At 44.2% G+C, this 19,577-nt stretch overlaps 1 protein-coding gene across 1 annotated transcript in view; it reads left to right on the top strand.

Annotated features, from left to right (window-relative positions):
• The window catches only part of LOC105482558 (interleukin 17 receptor D), a 77,519-nt gene extending 59,738 nt beyond the window's left edge, over positions 1 to 17,781 (top strand). Inside the window, exons 6-13 of the mRNA XM_011742733.2 lie at positions 930 to 974; positions 1,076 to 1,227; positions 3,064 to 3,129; positions 4,364 to 4,418; positions 4,919 to 5,029; positions 6,148 to 6,332; positions 8,966 to 9,908; positions 10,988 to 17,781. Of these exons, the coding sequence (XP_011741035.2) occupies positions 930 to 974; positions 1,076 to 1,227; positions 3,064 to 3,129; positions 4,364 to 4,418; positions 4,919 to 5,029; positions 6,148 to 6,332; positions 8,966 to 9,908; positions 10,988 to 11,100 (1,670 nt within the window). The 3' untranslated portion in view covers positions 11,101 to 17,781. The remainder of the gene's footprint in view (positions 1 to 929; positions 975 to 1,075; positions 1,228 to 3,063; positions 3,130 to 4,363; positions 4,419 to 4,918; positions 5,030 to 6,147; positions 6,333 to 8,965; positions 9,909 to 10,987) is intronic.
• Positions 17,782 to 19,577: the final 1,796 nt, after the last annotated feature.

Here is a 19,577-nt window from a genome sequence, read left to right as displayed (position 1 = left end):
AAATGAAATTCCATAGGGCAAAGACCATGTGTATGTCACATAATCTCTGGATGACTTGCACATAATAACCAGATAGAAGATTCAAAGAATGTGTTTATGAAAGCCTCACCTAAATCAAAATTAGTATAATTTAAGATGAATTTTTCCCATTGGCATAGAATCAATATGTCTATTTGGGGGTAAGGTGGGTGCAGGGGGTATGTTCCTGGAATGCAAACATTTGTCACCATTTCAGTGCACTGTGGTCTTTGATGCTGCCTTTGGTTTTATTGGCATTATACGGAGACTCTCCCTGCGTTAGCAAGCAGCATGGCATAGTGGACTAGCTGTTTGGCCCCTCTCCTTGTGTTTTGATTGCGTTTAGATTCTGTTTCAAAGCTATTGGCTTTGGTACCTGGTTTTCAGTGCTGACACTACTACTTATATGCCTGCATGTCATTTCAGGAAACCATCAAGAGCATCTTAAATAGAATACTAGTGAAGGTTAAAATAATCCTGCAGCAGTTACCAAGACCACTCCAAAGTTCTCTTGTGTCTAAACATCTCCACAGTGGGGTAGGGGCCGGCATCATTTCTGTTTACAGCTGAAACAGAGCCTCCATGTGACTGTGGCATGAACATAGCTCTGCTGCCCTTGGCTACCATCCTTGAAATTATGTAATGCCCAACAAGCTTTTAAAATCTGGGTGACTTTACACTGTTAACATTTATGTGGCATAAAGTGAACTGCATTAATATGTTTATATTGTACCATTTAAATGTTTGTAAGATACAACTGCACAGTAGTGAAAATCCTCATTGAATTGATATATTTTATACCTTTTCTAGCATTACCTGGCACAGTATCTTTATATTTCATTGGGTTGTTGGGAGAGGAAAATGTCAAACTGTCCTAAAACTAAAAACATGTATCTTTATTCTCTTAATAGCCTGTGACCTGTTGTTACAGCCGGACAACTTGGCTTGTAAACCCTGTAAGTAACAGTGTTCTTATCTATCAAGTCTCAAAGTGTTGCCACTATGATGGTGTTGGGGTAGTCTCTGGTTGCTCACTCTGGGTCCTACCTCCTCCCAGTCTGGAAGCCTCGGAACCTGAACATCAGCCAGCATGGCTCGGACATGCAGGTGTCCTTCGACCACGCACCGCACAACTTCGGCTTCCGTTTCTTCTATCTTCACTACAAGCTCAAGCATGAAGGACCTTTCAAGCGAAAGACCTGTAAGCAGGTGAGCTGCTGGGTGTACATAAAGTAACACTGCGAGTTTCAAAGCGACTCCTGGGCCACTGGAATTTGGGTTGCTCAATGTGAGCATTAGGCTTTGTTGGCTCTCAGTGGTTGGTAGATACTTGGGAATGTAATCACTGGGCATGTCTCAGGGCCATCTTGCCACTGTCCTTCACTCCCTAGTTATCTGTAACCCAGCTGTCCTGGTTGTGATACAGCAGCCTGGTAACAGTATTGCCAAGGAATAAACAAGAAGTATTTCTCATTTGTCCATATATATATGTGTGTGTGTGTGTGTATATATACATATATATATTTATATATATATAAATATATAAATATAAATATAAATATATATATATATATATTTTTTTTTTTTTTTGAGATGAAGTCTTGCTCTGTCACCCAGGCTGGAGTGCAGTGGTGTGATCTCGGTTCACTGCAACCTCTGCCTCCTGGGTTCAAATGATTCTCCTGCCTCATCCTCTGGAGTAGCTGGGATTATAGGCACATGCTACCATGCCCAGCTAATTTTTTTATTTTTAGTAGAGACAGGGTTTCACCATGTTGCCCAGGCTGGTCTTAGACTCCTGACCTCAAGTGATCTACCCACCTTGGCCTCAAAAGTGCTGAGATTGCGGGCCCGAGCCACCACGCCTGGCCTGTCCTTTTATGTTTTAAACATTCATCATGTGCTCTCTGTGTGGCAGGCCCTGAGCTTTATGCTCCTTGAATCCATACCACTCTATGAAACAGAGGCTACTGTCATCCCCATTTTACAGATGGGAAAGCTGAGGCTCAGGGAAGTCACCTGGCTTGCTCAAGGCCGCATAGCTAGTAAATGGAAAAACCAGATCTAGGAGCCAAGCCACTGATAACTCAGTGGGTACTGATTTTACAAACAGGCCAAAGTTAAATAGAAACTGAGTAACCCAGCCCTTAAACTGGGAGTGGTCAGAAGAGTGGAAACCGTTTCGGATGTTCACAGGACTGTCTGATCGCCCACTGTGGATACCAAGAAAGTTTTTGGTTGTGGTGGCAAAGCCCAGTACCTCCTTAGACATGCTCCTGTATATGTCAGGTTCTGTCATAGTTTGCTCTCCTTGCTGGCTCTGATCTCTATCAAGGTCTTTGACCTCCTGCCCATGTTAAAATTATGGCAAATAAAATATGTATAAACACAAACTGGTAATTTATTTCCTCACCCTTTTGTTAAGTAAAGGTTGTTCAAACTAGTTTCTTTGTCTTCAAATCAAATATTCCTGCTCAGGGTGCCACCAGCTAAGCATAGACTATGGCAAGGGTCCTGGGCTGTCCTGGGCCTTTTATCAAAGGGAAGTTCAGATAACATGTGGCAGATAAACACAGTTACTTTTTGATCTAATCACATTTTCTGAAAACTGTGGTTGAGACTGATGGACTGATGGCAAGTCTTCTTCAACTCTGGGCTAGAAGAGGTGTCCTGATGACCTTTGTCCAAAAAGTGAGTTGTTTTTTTTTTTTTTTTTTTTTTTTTTTGAGACGGAGTCTCGCTCTGTCACCCAGGCTGGAGTGCAGTGGCCGAATCTCAGCTCACTGCAAGCTCCGCCTCCCGGGTTCACGCCATTCTCCTGCCTCAGCCTCCCGAGTAGCTGGGACTACAGACGCCTGCCACCTCGCCCGGCTAAGTTTTTGTATTTTTAGTAGAGACGGGGTTTCACTGTGTTAGCCAGGATGGTCGCGATCTCCTGACCTCGTGATCCGCCCGTCTCGGCCTCCCAAAGTACTGGGATTACAGGCTTGAGCCACCTCGCCCGGCCAAAAGTGAGTTTTTAAAGTGTTCTTTGGTCTGTTGCAGGAGCAAAATACAGAGACGACCAGCTGCCTCCTTCAAAATGTTTCTCCAGGGGATTATATAATTGAGGTATGCATAACACAAGATAGCCCTATTAATGCTATAGAATGAACCCAGTTCATATAGAATTCCAACTGTTTACAACACTAAAATTTCAAGCCATTGAAGGTGTGCACAGTTATATTTTTATATGGTTCTTAACATGCTTTTAGAAAAAGTTTATATATAATTGATCTTTGATCTCTTCATTAAATATTTCAAATAAATATTTTTATGTAATCATATGGTCCATATATAACCATGGTTTAAAATCTCTAGTATTCCTTAATACTACAAAGATATATTTTCAAGATTTTAACTTAAAGTTTTTTTTAGTATGAAAATAGCAAAATAAGTTATGCCCATTACTTTTGCCTACACTTCTCTTAAGTTTCTGTTGCTATTCTTCTATGTAAGTATAAATGAATTCTAAACACCACTTCAAAGAACATGTAAATGTAATGTTTCGGGGAAACCCCATCTCTTGTAAAAATATAAAAATTAGCTGGGCGTGGTGGCGGGCGCCTGTAATCCCAGCTACTCGGGAGGCTGAGGCAGGAGAATCACTTGAAACTAGAAGGTGGAGGTTGCAGTGAGCTCAGATCGCGCCACTGCACTCCAGCCTGGGTGAAAGAGCGAAACTCCGTCTCAAAAAAAAAAAAAAAAAAAAGTAATGTTTCATTTCCTTTTTAAGATTACCTTTCCTGTATCAAATTGGTACTACAAATAATAAGAGTATGAGGAAAATAGAAAAGGAAATTAACAATTTGTCCATAGTGCCACCATTCAAAGACAACCAACATGTCTTAACATTTTGGTAGAAACACCTAGTTCTTGCATTCCTTGGAATCAGTGTGTGGTTTTAGACTGACACACCTTCTTAAAGCATTAATGGAGGCCCAGTAAAATCAGTGGAAGGATGCCAGCTTAATTGAACATTATTAGAATGTGGGACTCACCAGCTGACTTCTTCAATTAATACACAGCCTTTTGATTAATAAAAGAAAATATGATGAAGCTTAGAGTTTCGAGTTGGTAAAGCAGAGATGAACCTGAGTACACATGATGCCTAGTCTCAGCCTGGCAGATGATTACAGGCTCCAGAAGCTCTCTTTTCCAAAACTCAGCCATTCTCCACTACTTGCTTCCCACCCCTTCCCGCACTGCCCACTGATGGAAAAAATGAATGAAATTACCATTTTTTTTCCACTTACCTGGTATATATCACTTAAAAAAAAATAATGCAGCATCCCCTGTTTTGCAGCTGATGGATGACACTAACACAACAAGAAAAGTGATGCATTATGCCTTAAAGCCAGGTAGGTGTTTTTTCGTTTGAAATTTCGCCCTAGACTAATATAGACCAAGGTATTTGATATTCTGTCTACTTCATGATTTACAGAAACAAAACAAAATTCGGCTCCTCTCTCTTAAATGATGTTCCATCAAATCTGACTTTCCTTCCACTCTAATGTGGGTACCTGGGAGATTAAAGCCAATTTGGTGTGTATAGCTGGGACTAGATAAATAGTCAATTGTCCTCTGAAGAAAAGTGGTAGGAGGGGAGGTTTCCTTAGGCAAAATTCTCACTTAAAGGTATTTTATGTCCCAGCCTGACTCTTAACTGTTGAATTGTTCTTTGCAACTCTTTAAAAATGAACCTTTGAATCCTTTTATAATCACCAAACCACACTAGAGAAAGGTGGTTGCATGGTCCTAGAACCTGTTATGTGGCTTATGTTTAAAAAGAAAGAAAGTTGTTTCTCTTTGAACCTTTACACTGCTTAAGTTTAAAAACTTTCCCTTTGAAATTTCCCAGTGCACTCCCCGTGGGCTGGGCCCATCAGAGCTGTGGCTATCACAGTGCCACTGGTGGTCATATCAGCATTCGCGACGCTCTTCACTGTGATGTGCCGCAAGAAGCAACAAGGTATCTCTTCGTGTGCTGTGTCTCCCCACAACAAGGGGCAGACCAGGGGTTGCTGCCAACAGAAAGGGAGACTGGGAGTACCTGGGTCCTCCAGGATGGCTCCTGGGAAGCCTTATAGCTCCTATTCAGTTCCCAGAATTAAAATATTTGGCTTTTAACCTCAGGAGCCACTAAAAAAACAGGTATCATTATATATCTATTTCTTGAGACAGGGTCTCGCTCTGTTGCCCAGGCTAGAGTGCAGTGACACAGTCATAGCTCACTGCAGGCTCGACTTCCCAGGCTTAAGCCATCCTCCCACTTCAGCCCCCTGAGGTAGCTGGGGACTACAGGCATGCACCACCATGCCTGGCTAATTAAAAAAACATTTTTTTTTTGTAGTCATGGGGTCTCACTATGTTGCCTAGGTTGGTCTAACTCCTAAGCTCAAGCATTCCTCCTGCCTCAGCCTCCCAAAGTGCTGGGATTACAGGCATGAGCCACGGCCTCTGGCCCATAATTCTATTTTCAACCATAGGATAGTAAATTCAGGGACATAAAGGAAGCTTGAAGTATAAGTAAGGATATAGGTAGGGCTTGCTCATTTACAAAAGTCACCATGAGACAACCTTCTGAGGTGTTGTAAATGATCCATAGCTTGGTCTAGGTGAGGGTTACACAGTTGTATACTTCCATAAAAATTCACTGAGATGTACACTTAAGATTTAGGTACTTTACTTTTGTAAATTATACCTCAATAAAAACTCTTTTAAGAAAATATCAGCTCTGCCCGTGCTTAATTGGTCTAATAGGTGCACTTGGCTGTAAGAGCCAGTTCTGGGCACTCTGCTAACTAGGGTGGCGCTCCGCTAACCAGGATGACCCCTGCAACATTTCTTAGTTTATCCAAGGTCAGTTTCAGGTGAAGAACAATTTTTGACCATTCGCTGCTCCACTGCGGAAATCAACTGTCCCATTCCAAGTGATGACCTGAGGGGGCTGATGGAGTTGGGGACTGGGACTACTCTAGGTAGACGTGTCAATTGTTCTTTCTTGAAGATAGCACTGGGTTTCAATTCTTAGGGAATAGAACAAAGCATTGCTTGCAGGTATCAACCCTATCTTCTTTTCCAATTTAGAAAACATATATTCACATTTAGATGAAGAGAGCTCTGAGTCTTCCACATACACTGCAGCACTCCCGAGAGAGAGGCTCCGGCCGCGGCCAAAGGTCTTTCTCTGCTATTCCAGTAAAGATGGCCAGAATCACATGAATGTCGTCCAGTGTTTCGCCTACTTCCTCCAGGACTTCTGTGGCTGTGAGGTGCGGAATCTAAAGTTCCTTCTCCTACCCTGGCCAGGACACTTGCCCCGTACTCTCTCCCCACTGCCTTCTCCTCTCCTCTGGGCCTCCTGTGGTGACACTTGCCCTTGAGTAGTGCCACAGCTTTCAAACTGGGGATAGTCTTGCATTCTTTCTTCAGTCTGTCTTACCCATCACCAGCACTAAATATTTCATAATACTTAGTTCTAATTCTGACAAACTTATGCTCTAGAGCTTTGAGTGGCACTCACCTGGCAGGAAGTTTTGTAAGCATTAAGAAGACCAGTAGCTTCCATGGAAACATGCAATTGGAGTTGAAGGGTGTCACTCATCCTAGTGAGCATGTTCAGGACAGAAGCCCCACTCGGAGGATCAAAGAGAGAGTGGCAAGTAAAGCAGTGAGTTCGCACAGTTGTTTGGAGTTCTGCTGAGAAGGGGAATGAGGGATGAGGCTGCCATTAGAGGGGATCTTGAGGTCCAGGGAGAAGTGATAAACAAATGGCTCTGTGAAGCTGTTTGACCATTGACTGGTGGAATCATAGACGGGGAGAAACTGGTGATGCAGGAGAGGGCACTGGCCAGAGAGAACAGGGAGGTAGGAAGGGAGCACTCCCAGAAAGCAATATTGTGTCAAGTACTGAAATGATCTGCTCTGGTTTCTTAGCTGTTCTCTTGAGTTATTAATATGTTATTAATATCCTTTTCTATAATGTCAGAATGTACATTTTTAGAGTGAAGTCTGAAACTCTCATGGAAGGCATACCCTGTTTCTTGCAAATGCAAGAACTGTACAATAATTGTGTGATTGGAAGTTGTTTTTGCTTTGAAACTGCCCATTGGCATGTTTTTCAGAATCTCTCCATGTGGTGAGGCTGCCCCCTAGTGTCAGCATAACATACTACGCTAGCCTAGTTTCCCTCTGCATGGAAGCGGTGAGGTTGGTGGATCAGCACGTGCTGAAAATAACTGCACTCTAGCCAATGTCACAGTTTTCAGATACCACAGGCAACCAAGTTTGCTCTACTTCACAAGTATTTAGCCTCTGGGGAAAACGCTCTTCCAGTTATTAGTGTAATAGTTACTGTAGAAAATTTGGAACGAGAAAAGGATGATAAATAAAACATTGTCTGGTATCCCAACCTGATTAAAGAAAATCTGAGAAAGAGGAACTCACATTTCATGTGTGGTTTATTTCCTTCCAGTCTTTTTCCATATAGGTGAACTCACGCATAGTTTTGCCTTTGGGGCTGATTGAAATGATTTTTTTGCAGTCTCTTAATAATTTTTTACACTATTAGTAGTTATATATAAACTGCAATTTTAAATAGCTACATGACCCTCCATACTGATGTGCCGTAACTGAATTAGTACAAATATTAAACATCTCAGTGGTTCAATATTGTCCCATTTGTGATGATTTCCCAAGAAAGATGCCTGGAAATGGAATTGCTGGGTCAAAGATAGGAACATTTAAAAAATGCTTGGTGTATACTCCCACTGAGCTTTTAGCATGTGTAATGTTATCAAGAATTAAGGAAAGTAGAAGATAATTCAGGGTTATTTTCAGCAAGTGGATGGATGTTGGAGTTTTTTCCCCATTGGTAACATCTTAGAGCAGAAGAGGAGAACAAAGTCATTTCAGAATGCCCTTCCCTGTAAGATAGTGTGGCTGCTGTATTTGGTCATAGCCATTGGGAATTAATATCTGAACTACAGAAGGAAAGACATCAACACAATCGCCAAGAGATGTTTTCAGCAGAATTAGGTGAAAGTGGTCTGAGAAGGTGAAGTCCTCTGAGGGGCCACACATGTCTGATTTTCTCTCTTTTGTCAGCCACCCCCACAATCTCCCTACTAGACCCCCTTGGGGGTAAAGCCTTGCCAATTACCAGCCTTGTAGAGATGTAGCTTTGTAGACCTGTGTGAAGTCATGGAGGAAGGTGCTAGTCAGTCCTGAGTGAGTTATTCAGAATGACCATGTTAATGCAGTTCACTAACCTCCTCTCCAGCCGTGGACAAACTAGTAAACAGCATGCATACGCCTGAGGCTATGAGAGTGTCGAGATAGGTCCCTTTGTCAGTCACTGTCTGGATGTGAGTCACCTATAATTGGGGGTGACTGGCATCCAGGCCTGAGCCCCATCTCCCAGTTCACTTTGGAGCCACTCATCCACATCTTCCTCTCAGAGCCTGCCAGCCTTCTCTCCAGGATCTGCCCCTCCAATCCAGGTACCTCACTCACCAGATAACCAACCTCAGTTTCTCTGTCCTGTGCTCTTTACCACCTGTTTCTTCCTTGAGGATGCCCTATGTAGGGTGTGACTTCAGCAAGGTGCCAAAAGCGCTGTGCTTCTGTCCCCTCACTTGTAGGGCAGGAGTGGTAATGACGCCGTGTGATACGAAAATGGATGGATGGCAAGTTTTTGCAGAGGGACTAGCATATGACCATCACCCATGGAACTTTAGCTATTCCTTGGTATGGTGTAACCTGGAGCCTGCACATAGCTGTGCTCATAAGGGTTAAGGGGCAGATGAGATGGCCTCCTTCTGACATTTCCCTTCCTGTAACTCACTTCCCGAGCCTCTTCCAGAGCCTTCTGTATGGGTGACACGGTGCCTTGTTCTCTTTCCAGGTGGCTCTGGACCTGTGGGAAGACTTCAGCCTCTGTAGAGAAGGGCAGAGAGAATGGGTCATCCAGAAGATCCACGAATCCCAGTTCATCATTGTGGTTTGTTCCAAAGGTATGAAGTACTTTGTGGACAAGAAGAACTACAAACACAAAGGAGGTGGCCGAGGCTCGGGGAAAGGAGAACTCTTCCTGGTGGCGGTGTCAGCCATTGCCGAAAAGCTCCGCCAGGCCAAGCAGAGTTCGTCCGCGGCGCTCAGCAAGTTCATCGCTGTCTACTTTGATTATTCCTGCGAGGGAGACGTCCCCGGTGTCCTAGACCTGAGTACCAAGTATAAACTCATGGACAATCTTCCCCAGCTCTGTTCCCACCTGCACTCCCGAGACCACGGCCTCCAGGAGCTGGGGCAGCACGCGCGACAGGGCAGCAGAAGGAACTACTTCCGGAGCAAGTCAGGCAGGTCCCTGTACGTCGCCATTTGCAACATGCACCAGTTTATCGACGAGGAGCCCGACTGGTTCGAAAAGCAATTCGTTCCCTTCCATGCTCCTCCACTGCGCTACCGGGAGCCAGTCTTGGAGAAATTTGATTCGGGCTTGGTTTTAAATGATGTCATGTGCAAACCAGGGCCCGAGAGCGATTTCTGCCTAAAGGTAGAGGCGGCCGTTCTTGGGGCAACTGGACCAGCCGACTCCCAGCACGAGAGTCAGCACGGGGGCCTGGACCAAGACGCGGAGGCCCGGCCTGCCCTTGATGGTAGCGCCGCTCTGCAGCCCCTGCTGCACACGGTGAAAGCCGGCAGCCCCTCGGACATGCCGCGGGACTCAGGCATCTATGACTCGTCTGTGCCCTCATCTGAGCTGTCTCTGCCACTGATGGAAGGACTCTCGACAGACCAGACAGAAACATCTTCCCTGACGGAGAGCGTGTCTTCCTCTTCAGGCCTGGGTAAGGTGACTTTGGGGCCGGGTTCTAACAGCACACAGCCTTTGGCCATGCTTCTGAAATAGTCAAAGCGTTTTTCCAGCTTTGGTGCCAACTTATTGGGCAGTGAAACCTGATGAGAACACAGCTCGTTTGGTAGTCTTGATTTATACCAGGTGATGGGAATACTCACATGTTTGAGTTGCAGAAATACTAATGCTAAATTATGGTGAGTTGCCCAGACCCTGCAAGGGGTGTTGTGCCACATATAGTATATGCACCGTATCACTTTTCTAAACTTCAAAAACATCAGACATGAAAACACATTGGGCCCCGAGGGTCTTGGATAACAGTTTGTGGGCGCGTGTCTTTTTTAGACCTATAGTGTTCACAGCCCCCCATTGTCTTTAAAGCTACATTCATTGAGTCTGGGATTCATGGGTACAGTATTATTTCTATCTTAGCTCAGCACAGGGTCCCAGGTATGAGGGCTGTCTAGGAAGGCCTACTTCCCCAGGGAGCATCAGCTAGATGCCATCTCAGGCAGTGCCTTACTATGTCTGTAACTAGTTGGGGTCATACATACAAACCCTTGACTTTTTTTTTTTTTTGAGATGGGGTCTCACCCTGTTGCCCAGTCTGCAATGGCACGATCTCAGCTCACTGCAACCTCTGCCTCCCGGGTTCAAGCAATTCTTCTGCCCAGCCTCCCAAGTAGCTGGGATTTCAGGTACACCACCATGCCCAGCTAATTTTTTGTATCTTTAGTAGAGATGGGGTTTCACCATGTTGGCCAGGCTGGTCTCGAACTCCTGACCTCAAGTGATCCCTCAACCTCGGCCTTCCAAAGTGCTGGGATTACAGGCGTGAGCCACTGCGCTCAGCCCAAACCCTTTACTTTTACGAAATATCTCTTCCTTCCTCAGCTAAGGGAACTAGAACCTGTTAGGAGGACTAGCCCCATCTTGAGCTGGTTGGGATTCTTACCTCATTAATACAGAGCCATAGTCCAAACCCAGATCCAGCCATATTCTGGCATGAGCACCCGCCCAGCCCAGTGAAATGCGATGATAGTGTGACTCTGTACTCTCTTCTCTACTTAGGTGAAGAGGAACCTCCTGCCCTTCCTTCCAAGCTCCTCTCTTCTGGAGCGTGCAAAGCAGATCTTGGTTGCCGCAGCTACACTGATGAACTCCACGCAGTCGCCCCTTTGTAACAAAATGAAAGAGTCTAAGCATTGCCACTTTAGCTGCTGCCTCCCTCTGATTCCCCAGCTTATCTCCCTGGTTGCATGGCCCACTTGGAGCTGAGGTCTCATACAAGGATATTTGGAGTGAAATGCTGGCCAGTTCTCCCTTGCTCCAACCCTTCACCAGATATCTTGGCAAACTCTCCAATTTTCTAAAATGATATGGAGCTCTGAAAGGCATGTCCATAAGGTCTGACAACAGCTTGCCATATTTGGTTAGTCCTTGGATCAGAGCCTGTTGTGGGAGGTAGGGAAGAAATATGTAAAGAAAAAAAAGGAAGATACCTTCACTGGTCATTTAGACTTCACTGAGCTCTGCAAACTTTGCCTGTTTGCTATTGGCTACCTTGATTTGAAATGTTTTGTGAAAAAAGGCACTTTTAGCATCATAGCCACAGAAATCAAGTGCCAGTCTATCTGGAATCCATGTTGTATTGCAGATAATGTTCTCATTTATTTTTGATGTAGAATTTACATTGCCATGGGTGTTAAATATAAGCTTTGAGTCAAAAGTCAAGAAAGTGACTGAATATACGGTCACCTTTTATGAAATGAGTCTCTGTGTTACTGGGAAGCATGACTGATTGAGGTGAAGCTCACAGGGCCAGGCTGACCTTCTTGACCATTCCATCTGAGATAGGTTGGTCAATGTGCAGAAGGCCCCAGGACCTCAGCACACACAGCCTCCTCTTGGTCTGAGTAGACATCATGTGGAGGCCAGATCTGCCTGCTGTTTCCATGGGTTACATTTACTGAGCTGTATCTCAGATGTTGGTATCTGGAAGTTTATTCTTTTTTTTTTTTTTTTTTTTTTTTGAGACGGAGTCTCGCTCTGTCCCCCAGGCTGGAGTGCAGTGGCCGGATCTCAGCTCACTGCAAGCTCCACCTCCCGGGTTCACGCCATTCTCCTGCCTCAGCCTCCCGAGTAGCTGGGACTACAGGCGCCCGCCACCGCTCCCGGCTAATTTTTGTATTTTTTTAGTAGAGACGGGGTTTCACGTGTTAGCCAGGATGGTCTCGATCTCCTGACCTCGTGATCCACCCACCTCGGCCTCCCAAAGTGCTGGGATTACAGGCTTGAGCCACCGCGCCCGGCCTGGAAGTTTATTCTTAAGAGACTGCTACCCAGCTGGTCTGTATTATTGGAAGTTGCAGTTCGTGCTTTGGTTGGCCTTCTGGTCTAAAGCTGTGTCCTGAATATTAGGGATCAGAATTCACTGAAATACAGCAGTGTGTGGAGGTGATGGCCAGTTAATCTGCTGAACTGGTTTTGACTAATGACAAACCTCTTTTTAAGAAGGTAGAATGGAGGGGATAGTCACAAAAGTAAATGTTCCATTTTTATGAATGACTTTGTTCTACAGAGTTCTGTTTCTAAAGAAAAAACAATTGTTCACATTCCATATGATGATTAGCACGTGTGTAATGAATGCTGTCTTGGTCTTCCCTGTGGAAACCCTTCTCCCCATGCCTTTGAGCAGGTGTGGACATCTCTCACTGCCTTTCACACGGGTGCTGTTAGATTTTGGCACCCCGTTTTCTCAGCATTCAGCCCAGGGACTGTGGTTTTAAGTCCTTCGTCAGATAAGACCAGCATGAAGGGGTATGTTGAGAAATATCCTGAGGCAGAGTGGGAGGTGGGATGGGGCAGGACTTTCCCTTCTAAGCACATGCATGGCAGGTGGGGAAAGGGGGACTTGCACCCCTGCTGGAAAGAAAAGGTTTGTGTATATTTCTGATGCAAATGTCATACTCACTGCTCTGTAAAGGCAGCTGGCAGCTTTTTGGGAGAAGAACGTGCTAGTCTGTTCTCTGGCATCAAGTTTCCTGCAGCTGCTCCAAGGGAGAGACAGGGAGCTGCAAGACTGTCTCCCCATAAAAACAGGCAACTCAGAGAAGAGTCATTTCATGTTGTTCCTATGGAATCTGGAATGAGTGCAGAGCTCCTACCACACATGACTGCCCCGCCATTTCATCCTACGCATACATTCTGTGAAGGAGATTGGTTAGTCCAAACTTGCTAACATATGAAAATTCACTTGGAACATTATGAGAGATTTCTTATTGAGGTCAAGAGATGTTTCCTGTCCCAGAGGAACCATTAGGAGTCGCTTTTAGGATATTCAGCTTTGCTCATGAAATAAGGCATCTCTGGGAAAGTGGCCCCAGGGAGAGAATGGAGGATTGGGAGGAGAAGCATTAACTGGGCTCCAAGGGTGTGTGGGCAGAGAGCTAGCCACGTGAACTCACTCCTTATGGAAATGGAAGGGAAAAAGAGAGTGCTAGTCGAAAAATCAGGAGATGTTTTAGTTTGGATTTAGGGTTTTGATACTTATGTTGAAATACTAATGTTTCTGATCAACAAAATCAAACTCTTAATATACCAAGTAATGAAACGACAGTGTGATTGCCTCAGAATAAATTGAGAAGTCCAACTGCCTAGTTTTGTTTCATTAGTTTCACTTTTTCTATTCTCCCCATTGTGCTAGAAATGGGAATCCTTGCCCTGCAGATTAAGGCAAAACATCTGTTTTAAGCAAAGCTGCATTTTTTGACTCAGAAATTGTCCCAGACGGTGGATATAAGATGAAATTCAGAAAAACGTTCTGCCAAGTCACAGGCTTTTAGATATTGTGGAAACAAGAAATGGAAAAAGGGATGATCTCCATGAGAGGCCTTGATCCTGAGAGTAAAAGGCTTTTGTGGGTAGGTTAGACAGTGTCCTTTAGAAAAGAGATCAGGGGTAAGTCCAGGGTTCCAGGAAAACCAAGAAGCCTTCAGGTAGCTGAAGGTAGAGTGCTAGTTGTTCATCTTAACTTACCAATGCACTATAGAAAGGACTTAGCATCTGATGTCGTCAGCTTTGCCAGGAGAGTGATCAAGGAGGTTAAAGCTCAGGTAAAGGTGTGCCTTCTCAGAGACTGGTTACAAGCAGCAGAGACCACCTCAGCAGAGACCACCTCAACAGACTCAGCCCAGCCATACAGGGTACAGAAGCTCCTCCAGAGGGCTGTCTTGGGCCTTCGAGGCAATCGATCTCCAGAAAGAATCAGAAGTCATTCCAGTCCAGGCCCAGGTATTCAAATGGTGACCCAGCCAGATAATAGTATCTTGAGCCAAAAATGAGATCAGGCCATAAAGTTAGAAGACAGAGTTTTTGATTGACATGTTAGGAATAACTGAAGACAGTCTCAGATCAGAAGTTCAATAAAATGTCTTTAGCAGTGGTGACATCATTGGAATCAGTGTGTAGTAAGTCATGGATATTTAAGTTCGTATTTGTTTGTCAGCGTTCAGTCTTATAACTTCATAGCCACGAGTATCTTTTTTAAAATACCAACTGTTAGTCTCAGGTCTCCTGACTTAAGTGCAAATAAACAGGAGACTATCCTTCAAAAAATGTGGGGTTACATGATTTTCAGAGCCTTTTTTTCAGAGTTGAGCATCTTTTCTTTTAAAAGAAATAAAGGGCAAGAGGACCAATTTTATTCCTGGAGGAAAAATGACACACCCTCCTCCCAAAAGAAAACTCTCTGGCCCCCCAACTTCAACACTAATTTGGCTCCCTGAAGAATAGAGAAAAAATTCTTTCTGTCTTTATTGAAGAGAAGTGGACAATGCCAATGTGAAGGTTACTAGTCTTTTATTTTCTGTTGGTGAAGACTACTACTGCTCTTATTTAGCAGATCTTATACCTTCAGTGGTCACCAGTATAGCATGTGAGGTATAAGGAAAACAGCGGTGTGATGATAAATGGTAATTAATATACTTTGTCTGTGTCAGAGAGCAATAGGGAATGGTGGGGACTGAGGCAAAACTGAAGCGCCCCTGTTCCACCCACAGGGGGCAATTTTCCAGTCGACTGTGGCCATGAAGTATTTCCTGATCTTCCCATTTTTCAAGAAAAGCTGACAGTCTGGATTTTTATATGAAAAATTCTGATTTTAAAAAATATTGACAACTAAGTTAAAATTCAAGTGAATTTAGACCCAGCAGAAGACATGGATGGACCTGATTTGGTCCACTGAATACCAGTTTGTTAATCTCTGCTTTATAAGATTTGAAGGAAAGGCATTCATGGTAATTACAGATGGTGTCACCAGAAAATGCTCTTGCTAAATGCAGCCAGTAGTTAGATTGCTTCTTTCTCCAGCCTCTCCCGCAAAGAAATTTGATGTGATTCTGAATGCACTGGACATGTCTTGATTGCATCTTTGCATTTCATGGTGTCTTAAAAGAAAGGCAAGCCAGTTGTTAATTTCAAAATCAGATTTATGCTCTCTCAATTTAAAAAATGCTGGGAAAAATTTCATTTAAACTTCACAACCTAAAGGGCTTTGTTTATAGTTTTAGCTCTTGGCATAATAATTTTTTTTTAGATGGTGTGCAGTTCTGAGCATAGGCCAAGACATGATTAGGAAAGCAGGCAATTTTAGAAAGTAAGGCAAGGAACCTCCTAGCATCCATTAGAGCCAGGTATTTGCATTATCTTCCATTTTGAGTGATCTGTGAATTGACTCTGTTTTGGAGGTGTGAAACAGTATACAGAGAAAAGCTTTTCCTGATATTGAGATACCAGTTAGGAGTCCAAATGGAGTGTTGGGTCATCCTTGCCATATCACCTCCTTTCCAGGATCAGGGTGAAAATAGACAAAAGGAAATCTGACTGCAAGCCAGTGGCTTTGATTCTAGTTTCAGGGTTTAGGGACTAGGAGAAAGTTTGGATTATCTAGCATGTTCTTCCCCTGGTGTCAGACAGGGCTGTGCCTGAATTATTCCAGACATACGGCTGTAGATGGTATTCTTTATTTTACAAGAAGGAGATTCTGTAACCTACCCTGCTGATCAGATAGTTCTTTGTATGTCTTATAGAAATTCAAGCCGGCTTCCTTTTGTTCGGCATGTAGTGGAGAAAGAACAGCTGGTCACCTTCCATGTATTCAAAAACCACAGTGAAGTCATCCCCCTGGTGTTTTTATTTCAGTGATAAATAATTCCACCCACTTAAACCATTCTTCATGGCTCTTGTTTTCCAGGGGCCTAATAATTTTCACTGCTATAATGTTTCTCAGCTTCACACTTAGTTTAGTTGCCCAAACAGAATGTTGGTGCCTTACTCACACTGGTGCCTTGTGAAGACCAGGCTCAGGGTGGGGATTATGGGGGAAATTCTTGCACACCCAGCTCCTCTTACCACATAAAAATATAATGGCACTTTTACAAAATGATATATTGCCTATATTCATGGAGAATTATTTGACTACCACATTTTTTCCCCTGATGATAGTCATCTATCATAACTTGTGTTTGTTTTCCTCCTGAGATCAAACACTTGGTGCTTATTTCTGATGTATACTATGTTGAGACCAGCTCTTACCTTCTGAGTGGCAGCTACCCCTCCCTCCCAATTTTAGATCCTATTTTTACACATCTCTGTAGACATCACCTTTATTTCATGACTCACAATATTAAATAGTGCAGACTTCCGTTTAACCACTGGTGAGGTAACAGCAGTAGTTGCTAAGCACCACCTTCCCATTGCTGTTTGAGGGCTAATTTGCAAAGACATTTGAGTCCCCCAGTGAAGATGGCTGGGGAAGTTTGGCCAGTTGTCTTCCCTCTTGCCCTTTCGTTCTTCTTTAAAATTCAGCTCAGACCACAGACACCTCCAGAATCTTGTTTATGTTCTGCTCTCAACCGACCAAGCACTGCGTTTTGCACAATCAGAAGTCTCACGAAAGCAAACAGTTATGACTGCGTATCTGATATTTATATCCTATAAAATTTCAGGAAGATTCAGGGGCAATCTTCTATTTGTACATGATGTAGACAAAATTAGCTGCTCCAATTGTTAGACAAAAACTTGCCATTGGATTACACTAATGTGCTCATCTGTTGTTTTAAAAGTTTCGTATCAGGCGGGGCACGGTGGCTCACGCCTGTAATCCCAGCACTTTGGGAGACCAAAGTGGGCTGATCACCTGAGGGCCAGAGTTCAAGACCAGCCTGACCAACATGGTGAAACCCCGTCTCTACCAAAAATACAAAATTAGTCAGGCGTGGTTGTGGGCGCCTGTAATCCCAGCTACTCGGGAGGCTGAGGCAGGAGAATCGCTTGCATCTGGGAGGCAGAGGTTGCGGCGAGCTGAGATCGCGCCATTGCACTCCAGCCTGGGCAGCAAGAGCAAAACTCTATCTCAACAACAACAACAAAAAGTTTGGTATGTTTCTCTCAACAAAAAAGCATGGTGAATCCAGACCGCAGCAAAAGCTTTTGTGAAAACCAAATGTGTTCATCTAGATAGTAAGTAACTCCTATTTTTACTGTTAGTTTTTTAAAAGATAATTTTTCCCTGTGGAAACTCCCTGTTACTACATCCTAGGGGAGAAAGCCTGTGGAATATGGTGGTTATTGATGACGTTGCCTTTGTTTCATCTTTGAGTTTGTCGTTTGTGGGATCTAGTGGGATAATGAGCACTGACAGAACTCTTAACAGCGTGCTGTATTTTTTACATTGAAAATGTTAATGACTTATTTGATTTGTACATAACTCTGTAAATAGGTGATAGTAGATCACAGCTGACATTTACAAAATGTTTTTGTACCTTAGAATTTCTGCATTAAATAAAATGTTTTGTTTTAAGGTTGTAGTGGTTCATTTTTCATCTTTCTTGTTTCCTGACTGGCTGGGGTTCCCAGCCCAGTTTTCGGAGGGCTCTGCCTCACGACGAGGAGGCCAGGGGTGGCCGGTCTTCCTTGCCCTTTAGAGAACAGGACCGTGCTGCCCTAGACCTTCAGCTCGGCTCCCCAGGCAATCAGTCGCCCATTACCCCATGTGGCAACAGGCCTCCCTGCTGCAACAGGGTTACTTATATCAGAAAGAAATTTGACTTCTCAGAACAAATGGACTTTCTTTTCAGAAATTTGAAAAAAGGCACTGAGATTTGGGGGCTGCACACAAACGTTTCTTGTCACTCAGAAAAAAAGATGCCTACTCAGTCTTCCATGGACATTCTCCCCTCCTGTGACCCCCATGCTCTGTGAGTTAACTTCTTGGTGTCCATCACCTTCAGGGTCAGGTCCCAGCTCTGCTGACTGTTTTTTCTTTCTTTCTTTCTTTTTTTTAAGAGGTAGGGTCTCCCCACGTTGCCCAGGCTGCTCTCGAACTGCTGAGCTCAGGCAATCCTTCTGCCTCTGCCTCCAAAAGTGCTGGGATTACAGGTGTGAGCCACCGCGCCTGGCCTCTGCTACTGTTGCTGTGCCCCAGTGACTGTCAGACTCTGCCCCTCAGCCTCTCGTCCATAGAGAGGCCCTACTTTACAGGGCGATGAATTAAACTGCACGGCGAATGTAAAGTGCCACCTGTGCATTCCTGGCTCGTAGTACATGTTCAGTAAATGACAGCGTCCACAGGAGGACAGTGAGGGTTAACAAATAGCAAGGACATAGAATACAAGCTTTTGGCCATTGCCCGAGCGGGATGTAGTCTAAATTTGGGGTCTTGGGACCATAATAGATTTTAAACATTGGATCTTCCTTATTTACTTATTCCTTCTCATACTTCACTGGGATGTTAATGTGCTCAGGGCCTACAACCTACCCTGTTTGGGGAGCTCAAGGAAAACAGAAGGAGTGGTAAAAAACAAAACCCCCCCCAAAGAAAACAGCTCTGAGGGAAGCATTGTTGTTTCTGAGAGGAGGAAATTCTCACACATTCTTGCCTCCTGACCTTCGCATATCCTTCATTTCTCCTGGTTAGAGTCACCCAGGAGGCTCCTTATCATTTCTCCCATTGATTTCCTTTTCCCCCACACTCTGTCCATTCTTTTTATTTCCAGGAGTGCTAAGTGCTTTACACACATCATCTCATTAATCTTCACAGCTGCTCTGTGAGGTGGCCAATTCTACTGTTTCCATTTTACACATGAGGAAACTGAGGCTCAGAGAGTCTATAGCTGACTTGTGATCCCACAGTTGGCTAGTGGCAGAGCCAGGATATGAGCTGAGGCAAACCCTACCTAGACGGCTCAGGTATGCCCTTGGTAAAGGTCAAGCCAGCCAGGTAGGGATGGACTGAAAAATGTGTGGTCAAAGGCAATAGAGAGCTTTCCCATAAAGTAAATGTCAGAGAGGAAGTGATGATTGCCATCCTCTGAGTGTCGACAGGGCTGGTTCCTGCTCTTAGTGCTCTTCATGTTTTTTCTTACCATGACCCCCTGTGGAGGGTACTATCAGCAGCCTCAATTTTGAGATTCTGAGGTCTAGAAATTGTATAGCTTTGCCAAGGGCACAAACAAGGAATTGGCAGCACTGGAGTTGAAGTCTCTGAAGCATCACCACTCCTGATCAATAGGCTGCTCTGTCCCTCAGTAATAGTTTAAGCAGAAGGAAGAATCTTGAGTGACTTGGTTCCTTTCTCATTGAAAACACTGAGTGTAAATCT

The sequence above is a fragment of the Macaca nemestrina genome, chromosome 2 (assembly GCF_043159975.1).
Source record: "Macaca nemestrina isolate mMacNem1 chromosome 2, mMacNem.hap1, whole genome shotgun sequence".
Lineage (NCBI taxonomy): Eukaryota > Metazoa > Chordata > Mammalia > Primates > Cercopithecidae > Macaca > Macaca nemestrina.
The sequence above is the reverse complement of the archived record's forward strand: the minus strand, read 5'-3'. Positions and strand labels throughout refer to the sequence as shown.